This window comes from Pipra filicauda, unplaced genomic scaffold (assembly GCF_003945595.2).
Source record: "Pipra filicauda isolate LSUMZ 115617 unplaced genomic scaffold, ASM394559v2 scaffold421_size600610_pilon, whole genome shotgun sequence".
NCBI classification, from domain to species: Eukaryota; Metazoa; Chordata; class Aves; order Passeriformes; family Pipridae; genus Pipra; species Pipra filicauda.
In genome coordinates, this window is record NW_024104556.1 from 168,029 (window position 1) to 186,118 (window position 18,090).

Below are 18,090 nucleotides of genomic sequence, written 5' to 3' on the forward strand. Positions count from 1 at the left end.
AGGAGGCTCAGGGGGGACCTTCTGGCTCTGCAACCCCCTGACAGGAAGGGGGAGCCGGAGGGGGTCGGGCTCTGCTCCCAGGGAACGAGGGACAGGACGGGAGGAAACGGCCTCAGGAGGAGGCGTAGGTTGGAAATTGGGGAAAACTCATGGAAAGGGCGCTCAGGCACTTGAACGGGCGGGCCGGGGCGGTGGCGGAGAGGACATCGCTGGAGGTGTTTACAACCCGCGCGATGCGGCCGATGGGGACACATTTAATGATGAACACGGCGGTTCAACAAGGCGACCCCGACCCTTCCCCTCCGGCCCCTCCCGCCCCGCACTGTCATGGCGGCGCTGTTGAGGCGGCGGGAAGGGGGGGAGGTCACGTGACCGCGGGCGACGCCGCTTCCGCCCGGCGCCAAGATGGCGGCGCCCTTTGTCTGGTCGGTGTCACGGTGAAGGCCGCGGGCCGCGGGCGAGGCCCCGCCGGGCTCGGCATGGCAGGTACGGTCGGGGGGGCCGCCGGGGCCCGGGGGGGGGCTGCAGGAGCTGGAGAGGGGATTTGAGAGGGGGCGGTTGCTGCGGCCCGGCTCGCTGGTGTGCGGTTTGGGGTCACCCCGGTGCGCGGCCCGCGGGTATCTGAGGGGAGGCTGCGGGGGGGTCCTGCTGCCGAGGCCTGCAGGCCGGGGTCTGCCGGCTGTCGGGAGGGGAATGTCGGGGGGCTGTCGCGATAGGAATGGAGCGCTGCCAGCTCTTGACAGGGGCGTTGGGGGCCGGTGGGAGGAACGGGGGGCTCTGCGTTGTCATGAGGGGAACGGGGGCTGGGGGCTGTCTGGAGGGGAGCGGGGCGTTCCTGGTTGTCGTGAGGGGAGCAGGAGAGTCGTGGTTATCGTGAGACCAACCGGGTGCTGTCGTGAGGGGAACGGGGGACTCCTGGCTGTCGTGAGGGGAGTGGGGGGACTCGTGGTTATGGTGAGGGGAATGAGGGGCTGTCGCGAGGGGAATGAGGGGCTGTCGTGAGGGGAATGGGGCTGTCGCGAGGGCAGCGAGGGGGTCCTGCCCATCGTGAGGGGAACGGGGGCTCGTGGCCGCAGCCCCCCCTCCCCAGGGTGTCCGTGCCCTCTGTGACCCCCCCCAGCCATGGGGGGACCAAACCCCTGCCCCCCCCTCGGGGAACAGCCCCCACCCCCTCAGGACGCCCAGAGACCCCCGTGGGGGACAGGGAGTGGGGCTCAGACACATCCCCAACCCCCCTGGCTGTCACACACACCCGAGGGACGGGGAAAACCTCAGGAAAAACGGGAATTCTCCCGTATTGTGGCGGTTTTGGCGTTGGGACAGACCCCCCCCCGGCTGTCCGTGCCCTGGCACCGACGACACGTTTCCCGGACAAGCTGCATTTCTTCAGTGTCATTGCTGCATCAGAGGCTTCTCCCAGAATTCCAGCCCTCAGCCAGCATCCCAAGGGCAGTTTTTCCCCGAGGGTTTGTAGCTCATTCCGGGGGGGTTTTCAGGGCAGAGCTCAAACTCAGGTGATGTGTCAATGTCCAGAGCTGCACCAGCACCTCCCTGTGCCTGAAATCCAAACAACCAAGGGATCTTTGAGATGTCTGTTCCCTGTGGAGTGTCCACAGTGTCTCTCCTCATCCCCCTCCTCATGTCCTTCTCATTTTAGTTCCTTTCCACCACATTTTTTCCCTGTTTGTGATTATTTCCCCCCTCCTCACAGCTCGCCCTCCACAAGCTCCATAGCCCTTCCCTATTCAGTGATCCGTATTATTACCACCTCCTTGGCTGCTCTGCTCAGATCAGCTTCTAACTTTATTTTTCCATGGAAAACCTTGCAGAATCCGTTCCTGGAAATGAGGACAGACCCCTGTGGGCAGAGGCTGCGAGGGTTGGGGCCACGTTGTTCCCTGAGCTGACACACGAGGAGGGAGATGACGGTAGGCAGGGAATAAACCCCCTCTTCCCTTTCATCTCCCCGGGAATGGATGGCTGGGTGGTGACAGCGTTGAAAGGCAATGTTTAAATCACAATTTTTTCCTAATTTATTGAGGTTTTGGGGTTTTTAATAGGTGGATGTTCCTGTGGCAGGGATGGGGAGAGGTTGATATTGTTAATTAGGGAGAGCTTAACGGAGCTGGCGTGGGAAGCTCCCTGAGACTGCAGCCGCTGTATTTGTCTGTGTGTGGTGGGCGTAGGTGTGCTCATAATGAACTTTTCCATGATTAATTGGATAATGAGACACTCGACAGCCACGTCGGGAGAGGTCGGGAGGGGAATCTGCTCCCACGGGGTGAAATCCAGGGGTGCCCTGCCCTGGGCCGGTGACTTCCCATCTCAGTGCCTTCAACACACGAGGCTTGGGGGTTAAAATGGAGGTTTTCATCCCATTTTTCCCAGGATGGCTGCGTAGAGACTGAGCTGAACACCTGGAAAGGGGGAGTCTCTGGAGGAGAGACACAGCCCTCTGGCCCTGGGTCCTCTGGATATCACAGGGGTGAGCCCGTCCATCCTGGGGGTTCGGTCCAGGGGTTTGGGGTTTTTAAAGCTTGGAGGCAGGGGTTTTAGTGGATGAGGGGGATCTTGGCTCTGGGTGAGGGTGATACAGAGCTCACCCAAACCTCCCTGCTGCGCTTCTGAGGAAGCTGGAACGTGAAGCTGTGGAGGAGACCACGGAAAATAGGAAGCGTTTTGGGAGGAGTCAAATTTCCTGGATTTTTACTTCCTTCTCAAAGCTGGGAAGCGAAGCTGAGGCAAGTCCAATCCTGGAACATTAAAAATCATCGTTCAGATGCAAAATGCCTCCCACAGATTCCCAAAAATAGGCTTTTAGTGCCTCAAACCATCATGATTCCTCAGGTCCTGCTGCGCTGAGCTCTCCGAGCACGGAATGCGTTGTTTATCCTGCTGGGAAAATCCTCCTCCTTCTTTCCAGGGCTTTGCAAACCATAGAAGGCCATACTATGTGGCAGTATTTTGATGAGTATTTTCATCCAAAGGACTGATTTTCCTGCCTCTCAGGGATGCATTTTGGGACAGGCTGGGGGAGTTTGGTTAACAAGGACTCTGTGGTTTGGGGAGAAAGTTGTGCAATGAGTTCATTGCAGCAACAAACAGGAGTGGAAATTCCTCTCTCCATGTGTGGTCCGATGCTGTTGGAGATGTCCTGGCTTCTCATCCATGCTGGGAATGACTTTGGAAGCTGAACCAATCCTTGGGTGGAAGATCCTTCCCTCAACATGTTGCTGGCACCCACAGCTGACAGGAGGAGGCTCCCTCTGACTGTGCTGCTCATGCTCCCACTCATCCAGAGCAAGGGACAGGAACTGGAAATGCCTGGTTTTGTGGATCCAAACCTTTTCCCAGCTGGAGACTTCCCATTTAGGAGCTGGTGTAGTGGAAAAACAACTGGCATGGGCTGGAAGCTTTCAGAGATGCACCGAGCATCGACTCCAGGAGTGCTTCCCCAGCCATAACCTTCCTGCTGCAGCATCCAGGGCTCTGGGGACTTCCTGCTGGAACAATAACTGGATAGTCCCTATTTCCTTTCTCCTCCCTCCTTGCCCAATCCCTTGAAACAATCCCTTCAGCACAGGAATCATTGTTGGAAGACAAAGCCAAGTGAAAACCCTTCATTCACTTTCCAGCCTGCGGGAGCAGCCCAGGACAGAACCCGATGTGTTTTGCTGACAAGGACCTGCTGGAAAATGGGACTTTCAGAGTATTTCCAGGAGTTTTCAGCATTCCCTAGCCAAAGCCATGCTCTGAGAAGGGAGAACTCCCTCCAAACACATGGTAGAAATAAAAAACTCCTCAGTATTGTGACATGAGCAGGAGCTGGAAGGTTTGGATGAACAGCCCTCGCACTGTGTCCTCAGCAGGAGCGGTGACACCAAAGGGACGATGGCTCTTGTGTTTGTAGAGGTGACAGGGCTGGACCAGCTGAAAAGCAGTAAATGTGTTTTAAATGCTGTCAGAGGGCTACAAATCATGTTGGCTGTTCCATGAACTCCTTCCAGCCCTGTGTTGGCGTTGTGGCTGTTCTGGGAGAGGATTTGGGGTTGGGTTTAGTGGGGGACGAGCTGAAATTCACCTTTTAGGGCCACGTTTTGTAACCAACAGGGCGATCACGTGGTGCTTTGTGTCCCATCCTTTGGACGCAGCGCTGGGGGGTCTCAGCACCCCCCTGACCCCCCGTTTCCCTCCCCACAGCCATGGATTTCCCTCAGCACAGCAAACAGGTGCTGGAGCAGCTGAACCAGCAGCGGCAGCTGGGGCTGCTCTGCGACTGCACCTTCGTGGTGGACGGCATCGACTTCAAGGCCCACAAGGCCGTGCTGGCCGCCTGCAGCGAGTACTTCAGGATGCTCTTTGTGGACCAGAAGGACGTGGTGCACCTGGACATCAGCAACGCTGCAGGTGCGCCGGGAATTTGCATCCCGAATCCTGTATAAAGCATGCTTTGGGTGTGGGACTCCTCACCTTGTTGTTCCAAGCGCTTGGAGCGCTTTGAGGGTGAGAGCTCATTTCTGGTTGTGTCGCCTCCCTTGCAGGCCTGGGCCAGGTTTTGGAGTTCATGTACACGGCTAAGCTGAGCCTAAGCCCCGACAACGTGGAGGACGTGTTGGCCGTGGCGGGTTTCCTGCAGATGCAGGAGGTTGTCAGCGCTTGCAACGCTCTCAAATCCCTCTCCGTGCCCCCAGAAAATTCCCCTGGGAGCCAGCAGCCCCCCGGGACTGGTACGTACCCTCCTGCTTCCCCTCATCTGGGGACACCCAGAATTTATCCACTTCTGCTTCATCCAGCCCAGAATTTATCCAGTCTAAAATTAATCTGTTCATGCTCCCTGGCCGCCATCCAAACCCACATCCCGGGGGTATCCGGTGTGCCTGGGTGGGGTTTGATCCCCTTGTGCAGCACCAGCAGTTAAAGAATTGCTGCTTCCATGAGTTTTGTGGGATTTGGGAATCAGCAGAAGCTGGATGGCTTTGCCTCTTCCCTCGCAGGAGCAGAGAAGGCCGTGCTTGATGACAAGACCTCAGTGGCAGAAGCACTGGGGGACCTCGACAAAGTCCAACCGGCTCCTCCCGACGCCGAGGGGAAGGAGGAGAAGCCGAAGGCTGCGGCACAGCCCGAGATGCCAGCCGAGCAGCTGCCTGGCCAGGAAGGTGAGTCACCAAGGGATGGCATCCCAAATCCTGCTGTCACCCCCAACACACCCTGTCCTGACGCTTTGGTGTTTGTAGGGACAGAATCTGCCATCCAGGAAGGTCCCAAGGCCGAAATTCCCGGCCTCCCGCAGCCATCGGAGAGCGTGGTGGGCAGTGGAAGCCCCACGGCGAGGGATGGCACCGGAACAGGAGGTGTGTTGGTGAGCAGGGCTGGGACAAATCAGGCAGGGCTTGATCCCTAATTTCCCTTGGAATTATTTGTGCTAGTGTGGGTTTTGCCACGCACATGCTGCACGGCACAGAGCTCCCGGGAGCAGCTTTCATGGAGCAGAGTGAGGGGAGTTGGGAAAATGCTCCTCTGTCTGTACAGGCTCTTGGAATTTAGGGCTAATCCCTTGCAAACCCAAAGTGATTCCAGACAAAGGAGGCAATGGATGAGCTTTTAAGTCCCTTCCAACCCAAATGTCTCTTTGATTTCCATGAGGCCCAATGCCAATCTCCTTAAGTTAGGAAATACAGATGGGTTTTGTGTCTCTGCTGCTGCTCCCAAACTTCAGCATCCCCATTTTCTACCTTCCTGCAGAGATGAAGCTGGAAAGGAAGGAGGAAGAGGGGGAGATGATGGTGGAGGAGGAGGACGAGGCTAAAATCCCCGAGGAAGAGCCGCCCCAGTTGGAAAACGGAGAGAACGCCGAGGATAACGAGTCGGGGAGCACGGATTCCGGGCAGGAAAACTCGGGAGAGCCCCGGCTGCTGCGCTCTGGGACCTACAGCGACCGCACCGAGTCCAAGGCCTACGGCTCCGTCACACACAAGTGTGAGGTGAGGCCGGCACGGCTCCGAGCGGCACCTCCGGGAGCCTCGGGGACACCGGAGTGACAGTGTCCGTCTGTCCGTGCCAGGACTGCGGGAAGGAGTTCACCCACACCGGCAACTTCAAGCGGCACATCCGTATCCACACCGGGGAGAAGCCCTTCTCCTGCAGGGAGTGCAGCAAGGCCTTCTCCGACCCGGCCGCCTGCAAGGCCCACGAGAAGACACACAGGTGGAGGATGCCTGGAAAACGTGGGGTTTGCTGGGAACGATGGGATCCTTTGGAAACACATCGCTGTGTTGGGGTGTCCAGGAGATTTGTCCTTCTGCCCTGGTCATTCCCTTTGGTGGTGGTTTGTGGACTTCCCATCCCTGGTTGGTTCAAGGTTGGATGGGGCTTGGAGCAACCTGGTCTAGTGGGAGGTTTGGTTTAGTGGGACCTGATCTAGCTGAAGGTTTGATTTAGTGGGACTAACCTGGCCTAGCTGAAGGTTTGGTCTGGTGGGACCAACCTGGTCTAGTGGAAGGTTTGGTTTAGTGGGAACAACCTGGTCTAGTAGAACAAGATGAGCTTTTAAGGTCCATCCCAACCCAAACCGTTCCATGGTTCCGTGGCGTCCTGTGGGTCCAGATGGGTCTGGCTGGGGCGTGAAGCTCAGACTGGGGTGCTGAGACCTTGTCACTGGTTCTCCCTGTGGTTGTGACGTTCCCGTGTCCTCCCAGCCCACTGAAGCCCTACGGCTGTGAAGAATGTGGGAAGAGCTACCGGCTCATCAGCCTCCTGAACCTGCACAAGAAGCGGCACACGGGGGAGGCCAAGTACCGCTGTGAGGACTGCGGGAAGCTCTTCACCACCTCGGGCAACCTCAAGAGGCACCAGCTGGTCCACAGCGGGGAGAAGCCCTACCAGTGCGACTACTGCGGGCGCTCCTTCTCCGACCCCACCTCCAAGATGCGGCACCTGGAGACCCACGACACCGACAAGGAGCACAAGTGTCCCCACTGCGACAAGAAGTTCAACCAGGTGTGTTGGGGAGAGGGGGAAAGGGAGGAGGGGTCTGTCCCAGAGCTGTCCTGAAAGGGAGGGTTATCCATGGGGTGCAGCTGGGGGTGTCCTGGAGCTGTCCTGAAGGGGTGGTTTGTCCATGGGGTGCAGTTGGGAAGTCTCAGAGGCCACCCCAAAAGGGATCCACAGGGGTTGGGGTCACTCCAGAGGGCAGTGGGGTGATCTGGGGCTCTCTGCATCCCATTCTCCATCCCCAGGTGGGGAATTTGAAGGCTCACCTGAAGATCCACATCGCAGATGGGCCCCTGAAGTGTCGGGAATGTGGGAAGCAGTTCACCACGTCAGGTAGCACAGGGATGGGGGGTCTGGATGGTCTGGAGGGGACAGGGAGTGCTGTGGTGGAGGATCAGAGCCTGAGGAAAGATTTCATCTCAGGTTTAAACCTCTCCCTGTGGTTGTGCTGTGTGAATTCCTGATGTTACCCATGGGGTCACAGCCTGGGAAGGAGCTTTTGATCCAGACTCTGGGGATGGGGATGCCTCCTTCCATCTCCTCTCAGTCTGCTGCAGAGCCAGAGGGTTGGGATGCTCCCAGTGGACTCTACTGATCCCCTCAAACACTGGGTGCTTGTCCTGGCTGTCCCCACTGACACAATCCTGTGCGACCACTTCCCTCGATCCCTGTGCAGTCCCCGCTCGCTAAACAGCAACAGGCTTTCCCGAGGGAGTGCTGGGAAGGGGGAAAAGAGGGAGGGAGGGTGCTGTGTCCTGCAGCTGAGCCTGCCCTGCTCGCAGGGAACTTGAAGCGCCACCTGCGGATCCACAGCGGGGAGAAGCCCTACGTGTGCGTGCACTGCCAGCGCCAGTTCGCCGACCCCGGCGCGCTGCAGCGCCACGTCCGCATCCACACCGGTACGGACACCCTCCCTCCCTGCCCCCTGATCCGTCCTTCCCACCGCTCCCCACCACCTCTGCCCTGCCTGTTTTCCCCAGGAGAGAAGCCGTGCCAGTGCTTGATCTGCGGGAAGGCCTTCACGCAGGCGAGCTCCCTGATCGCCCACGTGCGCCAGCACACCGGGGAGAAGCCCTACGTGTGCGAGCGCTGCGGGAAGAGGTGAGGATCCACCTCGGGATTACCGGGATGGGCATGCCTGCCCTCGCCCTCCACGCCGGGAGGGTGGTTGGTTGGAGGTGCCAGGGGTTGGTGTGACCGGGGTGTTGCTCCCAAAGGTTCGTCCAGTCGAGCCAGCTGGCCAACCACATCCGTCACCACGACAACATCCGGCCCCACAAATGCACCGTCTGCAACAAGGCCTTTGTCAACGTGGGCGACCTCTCCAAGCACATCATCATCCACACCGGTGGGTCCCGCTGGAGCAGCCCGGCTCTGCCTCCCAGAATCCCAAACCACCCCCCAGGTGACCCCAGCCCCCAATCCCCCTCTGCTCCCCAGGGGAGAAGCCGTTCCTGTGTGACAAGTGCGGCCGGGGCTTCAACCGGGTGGACAACCTGCGCTCCCACGTGAAGACGGTGCACCAGGGCAAGGCCGGGATCAAAATCCTGGAGCCCGAGGAAGGCGACGAGGTCAACATCGTCACCGTGGCGTCCGATGACATGGTGACATTGGCCACCGAGGCTCTGGCTGCCACCGCGGTCACACAGCTCACGGGTGAGCTGGGGGTGTCCACGGGGGTCCCCAAGGGGGGTTTATCCATGGGGAGCAGTTGGGGGTCCTCAGAGCCATCCCAGAAGGGAAACTTAACCATGGGAATGCAGCTTGGAGGTCCCAGAGCTATCCTGAAAGGGAGGTTTATCCATGGGGTGCAGTTGGGGGGTCCCAGGAACCCTCTGACAAGGGAAGCTTATCCATGGGATGCAGCTGGGGGATCCTGGAGATGTCCCAAAACGGAAGCTTATTTATGGGGGGGCAGCTTGGGGGTCCCAGGAGCCACCCTAAAAGGGAAACTTGTCCGTGGAGTACGGCTTGGGGGTCCCAGAACTGTCCCAAAAGGGAAGGTGAATCCCTAAGGGGCAGCTTGGGGTTCCAAGAGACACCCCAAAGGTGAGATTTTTTTCCATTAGGGGCAGCTTAGGGGTCCCAGAAGCCCTTCCATGGGGAAAACTTATCCACTGGGAGCAGCTTGGGTGTCCTGGGGCTGCCCTGCAAGGGAGGTTTATCCATGGGGTGCAGCTTGGGGGTCTCAGAGCTGTCCCAAAAGGCAGGTTTATCCACAGGATGCAGCTTGGGGGGGGCCCAAGAGCCACCTCAAAAGGGAGATCTGTTTGTGGGGGCAGTTTAGGGCTCCCAGAGACCACCCCAAAGTGAGGCTCATCCACGGGGGGCATCTCGGAGCTCCTGGAGCATCCCCCAGTCGCCGGAGGTTTATCCAAGGGTACAACATCCCGAGGCTGGGAAACCACATCCCACGGGAGCCCTTCCCGAGCCCCGGGCCCAGGGAGGGGGGTCCTGCCCAGGCGGGACCCCAAACCCTGTCCCCTTGTCCCGCAGTGGTGCCCGTGGCGGCCGCGGTGACGGCGGACGAGACCGAGGCACTCAAGGCTGAGATCACCAAGGCTGTGAAGCAGGTGCAGGAGGCAGGTGAGCTGGGAACACCGGGAATGTGGCACTGGGAATGGGACAGCAGGAATGGGAACATCGGGAACACTGGGAATGGGACAGCGGGAATGGGAACACTGGGAATAGGACAGCGGGAGTGGGACAGTGGGAACAGGACAGCAGGAACGCCGGGAATGGGACAGCAGGAATGGGAACTCCAGGAATGGGACAACGGGAACACCGGAAATGGGACAGCAGGAATGGGAACACTGGCAATGGGACAGCAGGAATGGGAATACCGGGAATGGGACAGGAAATGCTCCCACCCCCTCCCAGCACCCCGTAGTGCCTCTTCCAGCATTGCTGACATCCCATGGCTCTGGTTTCCAGAAAATCTTTGACATTCCAAACCTCTTAATTTTTGGGGGAGGGATGTTTATGTTTCTCTTGAGAGTAAAACTTTTACTTACGTGAGACGAGCGTCGTGTTCGACCTCAGGACACCTTTAATGGGATCCCTAATGTCAACAAATACCAATATCTTAACTTATATTAATTTTATATTAGATATTTATCTATAAAAAGAATTGTATAATATAAATTATAATACAAAATTAAACTGTATTTAAAATAAAATATAAAAATACAAATTGATATTAAAAATATAAAAATAAAATACAAAATGTATGATATATAAAATACATATGAAATATATAAATAAAATATAAAATATGTATAAAATACATAGTATGTGTAAAATACTTATAAAAATAGATATAAAATATGAAATATATATAAAATATAAAATATATAAAATAAATATAAAAATAGATAAAAATAGATAAAATATGTATAAAAATAAACTATAAAATATATGTAAAACACATACAAAAATATAAATAAAATATAAAAATATCTACGTATAAAAATAGATATGAATAAAATATAAAATGTATATGTAAAATACATATTAAATATATAAACAAAATATAAAAATAGATAAAATACATATAAAATATATAAACAAATTATTATATAAAACATATAAAATATAAAATTTATATAATATATAAAATTATATATAAAATGCATATATAAAATAGATACAATACATAATATATAATATGTATAAAAATGTATAATATACATAACAATATTAAAAATGTAGATTAAAGGTAAACTATAATTATTACATTATATAATGTAATTTTTATATTACATTATCAAATTTATGTTAATAAATACTGATATAATTAATATATAATAATAATAACAATAACAATTATAATAATAATAATAATAATTAATGTGGACCTAAAGGAAAGAAGCAAATATGAAAGAACATCTAAAAGTTAAAATTATAAAAGGCAAGTGCTGCATGTTTTCCCAAAGTGCTGCCGGTGAGTCCCGAGCCAGAGCCCTCGGAGGGTTCAGCACCCCCGGCCCGTCCCAGAGCCCGTCCCTGCAATGCCAGCTCCGATCCCAGCTCCAATCCCAGCTCCGATCCCAGCTCCAAACCCAGCTCCAGTGCCAGCTCCAATCCCAGCTCCAAACCCAGCTCCGATCCCAGCTCCAATCCCAGCTCCAAACCCAGCTCCAAACCCAGCTCCAATGCCAGCTCCAATCCCAGCTCCAGTGCCAGCTCCAGTCCCAGCTCCAATCCCAGCTCCAATCCCAGCTCCAATGCCAGCTCCAATCCCAGCTCCAGTGCCAGCTCCAATCCCATCTCCAGTCCCTGCTCCGATCCCATCTCCAGTCCCAGCTCCAATCCCAGCTCCAATCCCAGCTCCAGTGCCAGCTCCGATCCCAGCTCCAGTCCCAGCTCCAATCCCAGCTCCAATCCCAGCTCCAGTCCCAGCTCCAATCCCAGCTCCAATCCCAGCTCCAGTGCCAGCTCCAATCCCAGCTCCGATCCCAGCTCCGATCCCAGCTCCAATCCCAGCTCCAGTGCCAGCTCCAATCCCAGCTCCAGTTCCAGCTCCAATCCCAGCTCCAATGCCAGCTCCGATCCCAGCTCCAATCCCAGCTCCATGCCAGCTCCGTGTGTGTTCCCGTTCCGCAGACCCCACCACGCAGATCCTGTACGCCTGCGACTCCTGCGGGGAGAAGTTCCTGGACGCCTCCAGCCTGGCGCAGCACGTGCGCATCCACACGGCGCAGGCGCTCGTCATGTTCCAGGCGGACGCCGACTTCTACCAACCCTACGGCTCCTCCTGGCCCCCCGAGCAGGTGCTGCCCGCGGGGGAGCTGCTGTTCCGCGCCCGCGACGGCCCCCCCGAGCCGCCCCCCGCGCCCCCCGCCCCCGAGCAGCCCCCCCCCGAGTGACCCCCGGCCTCTATTTAACAGACAGCTCGGCACCGGTGTAAAAAGTGTATTTCTGGCAGGAAAGAGATGGAATAAATGGCAATATTTTCTAACGCTGATGGTCGGGGATGGACGCCCCCCTCCCGGGTGTTGTTGTGGGGGTCTCGCAGAGCTGGAGCCCGCGGGGGGACTGAATCCAGTTCATCACTAACGAGGGCGGTTCATAGAAATGGGGATAAATGCAACGATAATGGAAAAAAACCCAAGGTGGTTGAAGGTTTGCAAATGGTGATTTTGGGGTAAAGCCCAGGGCGACCCTCCCCCTGCTGCCCCCTCACTGAAGGGGGAGGGGAGGGACAGGGGAGAGCTTGTTTTGGGGTAAAAAATGGACAGAAACGTGCTGCGGGATGGAAGTGGGAAGGGAGACTGTCCTGCCCCCCCAGGGCTCTGGGGGCTTGGGCAGGGACACCCCACAAGGACCTCCTGGCCTCCCAGCTGGGAATGGGGGCAGGGGGCTGTGTGTCCATCCATGTCTGTCCCTGTCACTGTCACCCACCCGGCTTTGGGGGGTCTGGGGACTGCCCCTCCCCCCCCACGGGGGTTCTGGGGGGGGGAAGGGGCAGGAACCCTGGAATGTGTCCAGCTGGATGGGCACCCCCTGCTCTGCTCCACAGGGGGGCTGAGGGACAGGGGTGTGTCCAGCTGGGAGTGGGGGTGAGTGGACAGACGGACACACACAGGTGGCTGTAGGTCCAGCTGGACACACAGACAGCTCCGTGGGGGGGTGGGTGGAGGGTTGGATAGTGACATGACACTGCTGGGCACACAGTTCCACATCCAGCTGGACACCTGGACACGTGTCCATCTGTGTGCCCACCCCTATAACCACCTGTGTGTCCGTCTGTCTCATCCCCCTTCCTCAGTCTGGGGCCCTGTGGGGGTTGGAGTATCCAGGGACAGGCTGGACACGTCCAGCCGGACACACGGACGGGTCTGTGGACAGGGACATGTTCAGCTGGGAACAGGGAGGGTGGCCCTGACTGGATGGACGGACGGACAGATGGATGAATGGACGGACAGACATGCAGGCAGATGGCCCGGGGCTCATCCAGCTGGACACACGGACAGTCCCATGTACAGCGGGACACACAGACACTTGGACGTACAGTTGGACAGACAGACACCCACCCAGCCAGACACTCCTCCACTCACGGACATAAATGCCCCAAAAGCATTGTTTTGCCCCAAAGGCCCCTCTGGAAAATCAGCAATTTTGCACCCCTGCCCCGCCCCCCCCCCACCCCCACCCCACCCCCGTCCGTGTGTCTGTCCCTGCATCAGTCCCTGTGTCCATCTCCCAGCCCGGGGTGCTGGGGGTGCTCAGGGCTATCCTGGCTCCAGACGGACGGACGGACACACGGACAGTGCTGGGGCTGGGAAGGGCCTGACCCTGCCCAGGGGGTGGGAAGTGTCTGGCTGGATGGGTGTCCGTCCGTCTGTCCAGCTGCATATCTAAGTGTCCAGGGGATGCACACGTGTCCAGGTGTCTGTGCAACTGTCCATGTGTCCGTCCGCACAACCAGTCATCCACACAGCTGTCCATGTGTCCAGCTGGGAGTCCAACTGTCCGTGTGTCGGGGTGGCCCTGACACCAACTGTACATCCAGGGGGACTGTCCGTGTGTCGGTCTGTCTGTCTGGACGTGCAGCCGTCTGTGAGTCCAGCTGGGCCTGCTCCTGTCCGTGTGTCCATCCCACCCCTCTGATCCCAACAGGGCACTGGAGCACAGAGCAGGGGCTGCACATCCAGCCAGACACACGGGCGGTTGGACAGATGGACACACAGATGGCTGGACATGCAGACACATGGACTGGACAGACACCCACCCAGATGGACGCCCCCTTTCTGCATCCACAAAAGCCCCAAAAATGCACTTTTTGCCCCAAAGGCCCCTCTGAAAACCCAGCACCCCTGCCTTGCCCCTCTCACAGTCCCGCTGTCCCAGTGTCCGTCTGTCTGTGCCCCGTCCATGTGTCTGGAGCCACGATTGGGCCCAAAACCCCCTCCCCCAGCCCTGTGACTGGGGGCTGCCATGAGGACAGACAGACAGATGGACACAGCTGTGGGGTGGGGGTGTGAAATCGCTGATTTTCCAGAGGGGCCTTTGGGGCAGAAAGTGCATTTTTGATGCATTTATGCCTAGCGGTGGAGGAGGAGTGTCTGGCTGGGCGGGTGTCTGTCTGTCTGACCAGCTGCATATCCAGGTGTCTGAGTGTCTGGCTGGATGTACATCCGTTCTGCTGTCCGTACACCTGTCCATCTGTCCATTTGCAGCACAACCATCCCCATTTATAACTGAACCCCGTCCGTCTGTCCAGTTCCATGTTTGACCATCCACATACCCCCCTGTGCCTCTGGACAAACAGCTGTCCGTGTGTCCATCTGTCCGTGCAGCCATCCGTTCCCCTGGCTGGACAGGCACTGTCTGTGTGTCCGGCTGTCTGTCCATCTGTCTGTGCATCCACCCACACACCCGTTGTCTGACCGTCCATGTGACCAGTGGACAGACACCTGCCCGTGTATCCAGCTGGACATACAACTGTCTGTGTGTCGGCACCACCAAGACAGTGTCTGTACATCCAGGTGGACTGTCCATGTGTCCGTCTGTCCGTCCATGTGTCCGTCTGTCCGTCCACGTGTCCATCTGTCTGGACATGCAGCCATCTGTGTGTCCAGCTGGACGTGGGAGTGTTCATGTGTCCAGCAGTTGGACACAGGGACAGTCACATATCCAGCTGGACAGACAGACATTTGTGCATCCAGTCAGAACAATGGATAGACACTTGTACATCCAGCTGGACAGACAACCAGATACCCCCCCCATGGACATCCCTCCATCCATCTGGATGTGCCCCATTCATGTCTCCAGCTGGACCTGCACCCACCCATCTTTCCCATGGAACACACAATTGTCTGTCCAGTTCCACATGCAACTGTCCATGTGTCTGTCTGTGCATCCATCTGCATGTCCTCATGGCTGTCCACCCATCCACCCACCCACCCATCCATCCTTCCATCCACCCACCCACCCACCCATCCACCCACCCACCCATCCATCCTTCCATCCACCCACCCACCCATCCATCCTTCCATCCATCCTTCCATCCACCCACCCACCCATCCATCCTTCCATCCGTCCATCCGTCCGTGTCCCAGTGCTTTGGGTGGGGAGGGGGATGGGCCCAGCTCAATGGCCAGTCCATGCCCACCTGGACAGACGGACACTGCAGGAACACCCAGACACACAGACTGGTGCCCCCCACACCTCTGGAAAAGCACCCAAAAATGCCCTTTTTGCCCCAAAGGCCCCACTCCAACACCAGCAGGCTCGGGCCCTTTCCCCTGCCCCAATAATCCACGTCCATCTCTCCACACCCCATCCTTGTGTCCGTGCGTCCATCTGCCCATCCCACCACAATCCCACCTCTCTGGGGCAAGGCGGGAGGTCCGAGGCCCCATCCTGACCCCCCCCAGCAGTACCTGGGGGGATCCCTGAGGTGTCCCTGGCCGGGCTCCAACACCCACCTCCATCCTGGGGCACCAGCAGCACCTTTTTGTGCTGTTTTTACCCCAAAACAGGCTCTGTTCTGCCTCCCACCCCCTGCCATGGGCCTGCAGGTGCAGGGTGAGGATCTTCCCCGGCTTTGGGGCCCACACCCCAAATCCTCTCCTGAATCTCCTTTTTTACCATGTCTGCTTGATTTTAACCCATTTGCACCAGCATTAATTAACTGGGGGGTTTGGTGGCTCCCACCGGTGCTGCTTCAGGTGGGAAGGGTTTGGCAGGATTTTGGGTGGGAAAGGAGTGAAGAACGTCCAGATTGACTCAGTTTTGAAAGGCTGTATCAATAATTCAGGGATAATTTTCAGTAAGGAATTAGTAGTGAGATTAAAAGTGGGGTAAAATCCTGCAATTCTGATTTTCAATTATCCACGACACGGATGATAATAAAGAGAAATCTGGCCTAGTTGGGTAAAATTATCACTTTTTTCTGGTGCTTTTTGCAGAAGAAATGAGGTGGCCCCTCCCGGGGAGCCCCCAAACCTCCCTTTTGCCCTCTCCCCCCCTCCCAGGCAGCCGAGGGACGAGGTCGTGGCGCCGACGTGTTTTGTATTTTTTAATAAAGTTCGTAATCCAATGGACACACAAAACAAAACTGCGCTGAGAAAAAAAAAAAGAACCAAAATAAACAAACAAAAAAAAACAAAACAAAACAAAAAAAAAACAAGAAACCAAGTTCCATAAATTAATTAAGTGTTAGGGGAGGCGAGGGGGGCCGGGCAGAGTCTTTGTACAAGTGTATAACACTTCCACAGCTGATGAGACGAGGGGATGTTTAAATGAAGCGCACTTACAAATGAGTGACAATACAAAGTCTGAGTATGAAAATAAGATTTTTTTTCTCTGAAAACACATTTTTGGCACAGATTAAAAAAAAATGTATGTTGTGGGGATTTGATTTTTTTTTCTTTTTTTTTTAAAGTCAGTATTATATATATTTATATATATTATATATATATTTATATATACACACACCCACTGAGTTCTGCATATCCCACCAGGAAGGAAAAAAAGCTCTCCCTTTTGTGTTTTTATTTCTTTTTTGTTTGCTTTGTATTTTCTTGCTTTTTCAGTGTAAACTGTACATCCCAGATGAAGAGAAGACGGCTGCAGCAGGGGCAGGTGGAGGAAGAGGAGGGTTCAACATCCGGACAAAATAACCCCAAAAAGAAAAGAAAAATCAAAAAAAAAAAAAAAAAAAACAAAAGAAGAAAAAAAACCCAAAAAACAATGAAACAACCAATAAAATAAAAAATGCCTGTGTGAAATGCTCCTTGACCCACAAATGTCAGCAGAGTCCCTGCGGAACGTCCACGCAGCTCAATGTGTGTCAAGACATCCAGAACGTCACAGCGTCTCCAACTGTGCAAAGTCCGAGTCACTAATTTAGTGCAAAGGCAGTTCAGGTTCTTTTTTCATTTTTTTTCCTTTTTTTTTTTTTAAAAAAAATAAGCCATCCTTTTCTTTTTTTCTTTTTTTTTTTTTGTGTTTTTTTTTGTGGGTTTTTTTGTATTTTTTCCCCAAAAAGGAGGCACAGGAACCCAAGCCCAGTCCACCTGCTGAGTGCATCAGTTGTCCATAAGCTAAAGCAACATGTAAACATACGGTTTGATCGAGGCCGGTCGGGCAGGAGGCTGGTTTCTGGCAGCATTTTTCTTGTTTCATAACCTTCTCTCTCCTTCTTTTGATTTAGTTTTGATTTGAAAATTAATTTTTTTGTTGTTGTTGTTGTGGGCTGTTGGTTTTTTTTTTTTTTCTTTTGGTAATTTTTTTTTTTTTTTGCTGCAGGGCCTTGGATAAAAATTAAAAAATAAAAATAAAAATAAAAAATTAAAATAATAAAAAGTCAGTAACTGGTAAACAGCTCATACCGACGCGATGACAATCATGAGGTGAGGAGAGATGTTGGAGATGCTGGCGAGGAGGTCCGGGGCGAGGCGGGACAGGTGGCTTTCCGAAAATTCGCAGGGTGGGAAGATCTGCAGAACGTAGGCAGGCTGAGGGGAGGGGAGAAAACCCACAGATTAGAGCCAATCCTAAAGCCAGGCCTAAAATGTTTCAAACTGGGACATTCAGGTGATTTTTTTTTGGTGTTTAAAGGCTCCTCGATTTTGTATAAAACAAAAGACAAGTGTGGTTTCCCAGGTGGGGAGTTTTCCACATGTAAGATGTGAGAGTTGGTTGGTTTTATTGGGAAAGGGAGAAAAATTCCAAATAATTAGTTATTTCAGTGGTTGCTCTGAGCGCTGACAGCTCATTCTGGGTTCTTTACACCCAGAATTAAATTACACACACGGGTTAAATTTGATTCGGGGCAGCAACACACCGGGAATAAACACTCCACAGCAACCAACTCAAATGTGTTTCCCAAGAAAACAGCAGGTGTCCTGGAAAAATCAGGATATGGGGAAGAAATAAGGACTCTACTTCAGAGTTGAAGAGGTAGAAAAGGGGTTTGGTTGATTTTCATCCCAAAATGCTGGGCTGGGAACAAACCAATGGTTTTCATCCCAAGGTGCTGGGCCGGGAACCAACCAAACATACATTTGGGGTTTTTTGTGGCTTCGGGGTTGGTTTTCAGTGATTTTATCAGTTCCATCGGTGTGTTTGACTGGGGATGTAAACGGGGGG

At 54.4% G+C, this 18,090-nt stretch overlaps 2 protein-coding genes across 10 annotated transcripts in view; one reads left to right on the forward strand and one right to left on the reverse strand.

Moving 5' to 3' along the window:
* The first annotated feature begins 390 nt into the window (after positions 1–390).
* On the forward strand, positions 391–16,627 carry ZBTB17 (zinc finger and BTB domain containing 17). Of its 3 annotated transcripts, XM_039385608.1 has the most exons (17): positions 391–486; positions 1,830–1,928; positions 4,201–4,407; positions 4,542–4,727; positions 4,995–5,156; positions 5,235–5,351; positions 5,743–5,981; positions 6,062–6,204; positions 6,696–6,996; positions 7,236–7,323; positions 7,773–7,889; positions 7,971–8,091; positions 8,208–8,338; positions 8,431–8,646; positions 9,487–9,576; positions 11,596–11,762; positions 16,533–16,627. In XM_039385608.1, the coding sequence occupies exons 1-17, from the start codon at positions 480–482 to the stop codon at positions 16,617–16,619; spliced, it is 2,478 nt and encodes an 825-aa protein (XP_039241542.1). In that variant the 5' UTR covers positions 391–479; the 3' UTR covers positions 16,620–16,627. The 3 variants fall into 3 exon arrangements, with proteins under 3 accessions (XP_039241542.1, XP_039241540.1, XP_039241541.1); XM_039385606.1 differs by lacking the exon at positions 16,533–16,627 and having other exon boundaries at positions 11,596–11,956; XM_039385607.1 differs by lacking the exons at positions 391–486; positions 16,533–16,627 and adding an exon at positions 2,389–2,485 and having other exon boundaries at positions 1,836–1,928; positions 11,596–11,956.
* A 55-nt stretch (positions 16,628–16,682) lies between these two features.
* The window catches only part of SPEN (spen family transcriptional repressor), a 66,558-nt gene continuing 65,150 nt past the window's right edge, over positions 16,683–18,090 (reverse strand). For all 7 annotated transcript variants that reach the window (XM_039385605.1, XM_039385601.1, XM_039385604.1 and 4 more), the window contains one exon: positions 16,683–17,456. In XM_039385605.1, the coding sequence (XP_039241539.1) occupies positions 17,325–17,456 (132 nt within the window). In that variant the 3' untranslated portion in view covers positions 16,683–17,324. The remainder of the gene's footprint in view (positions 17,457–18,090) is intronic.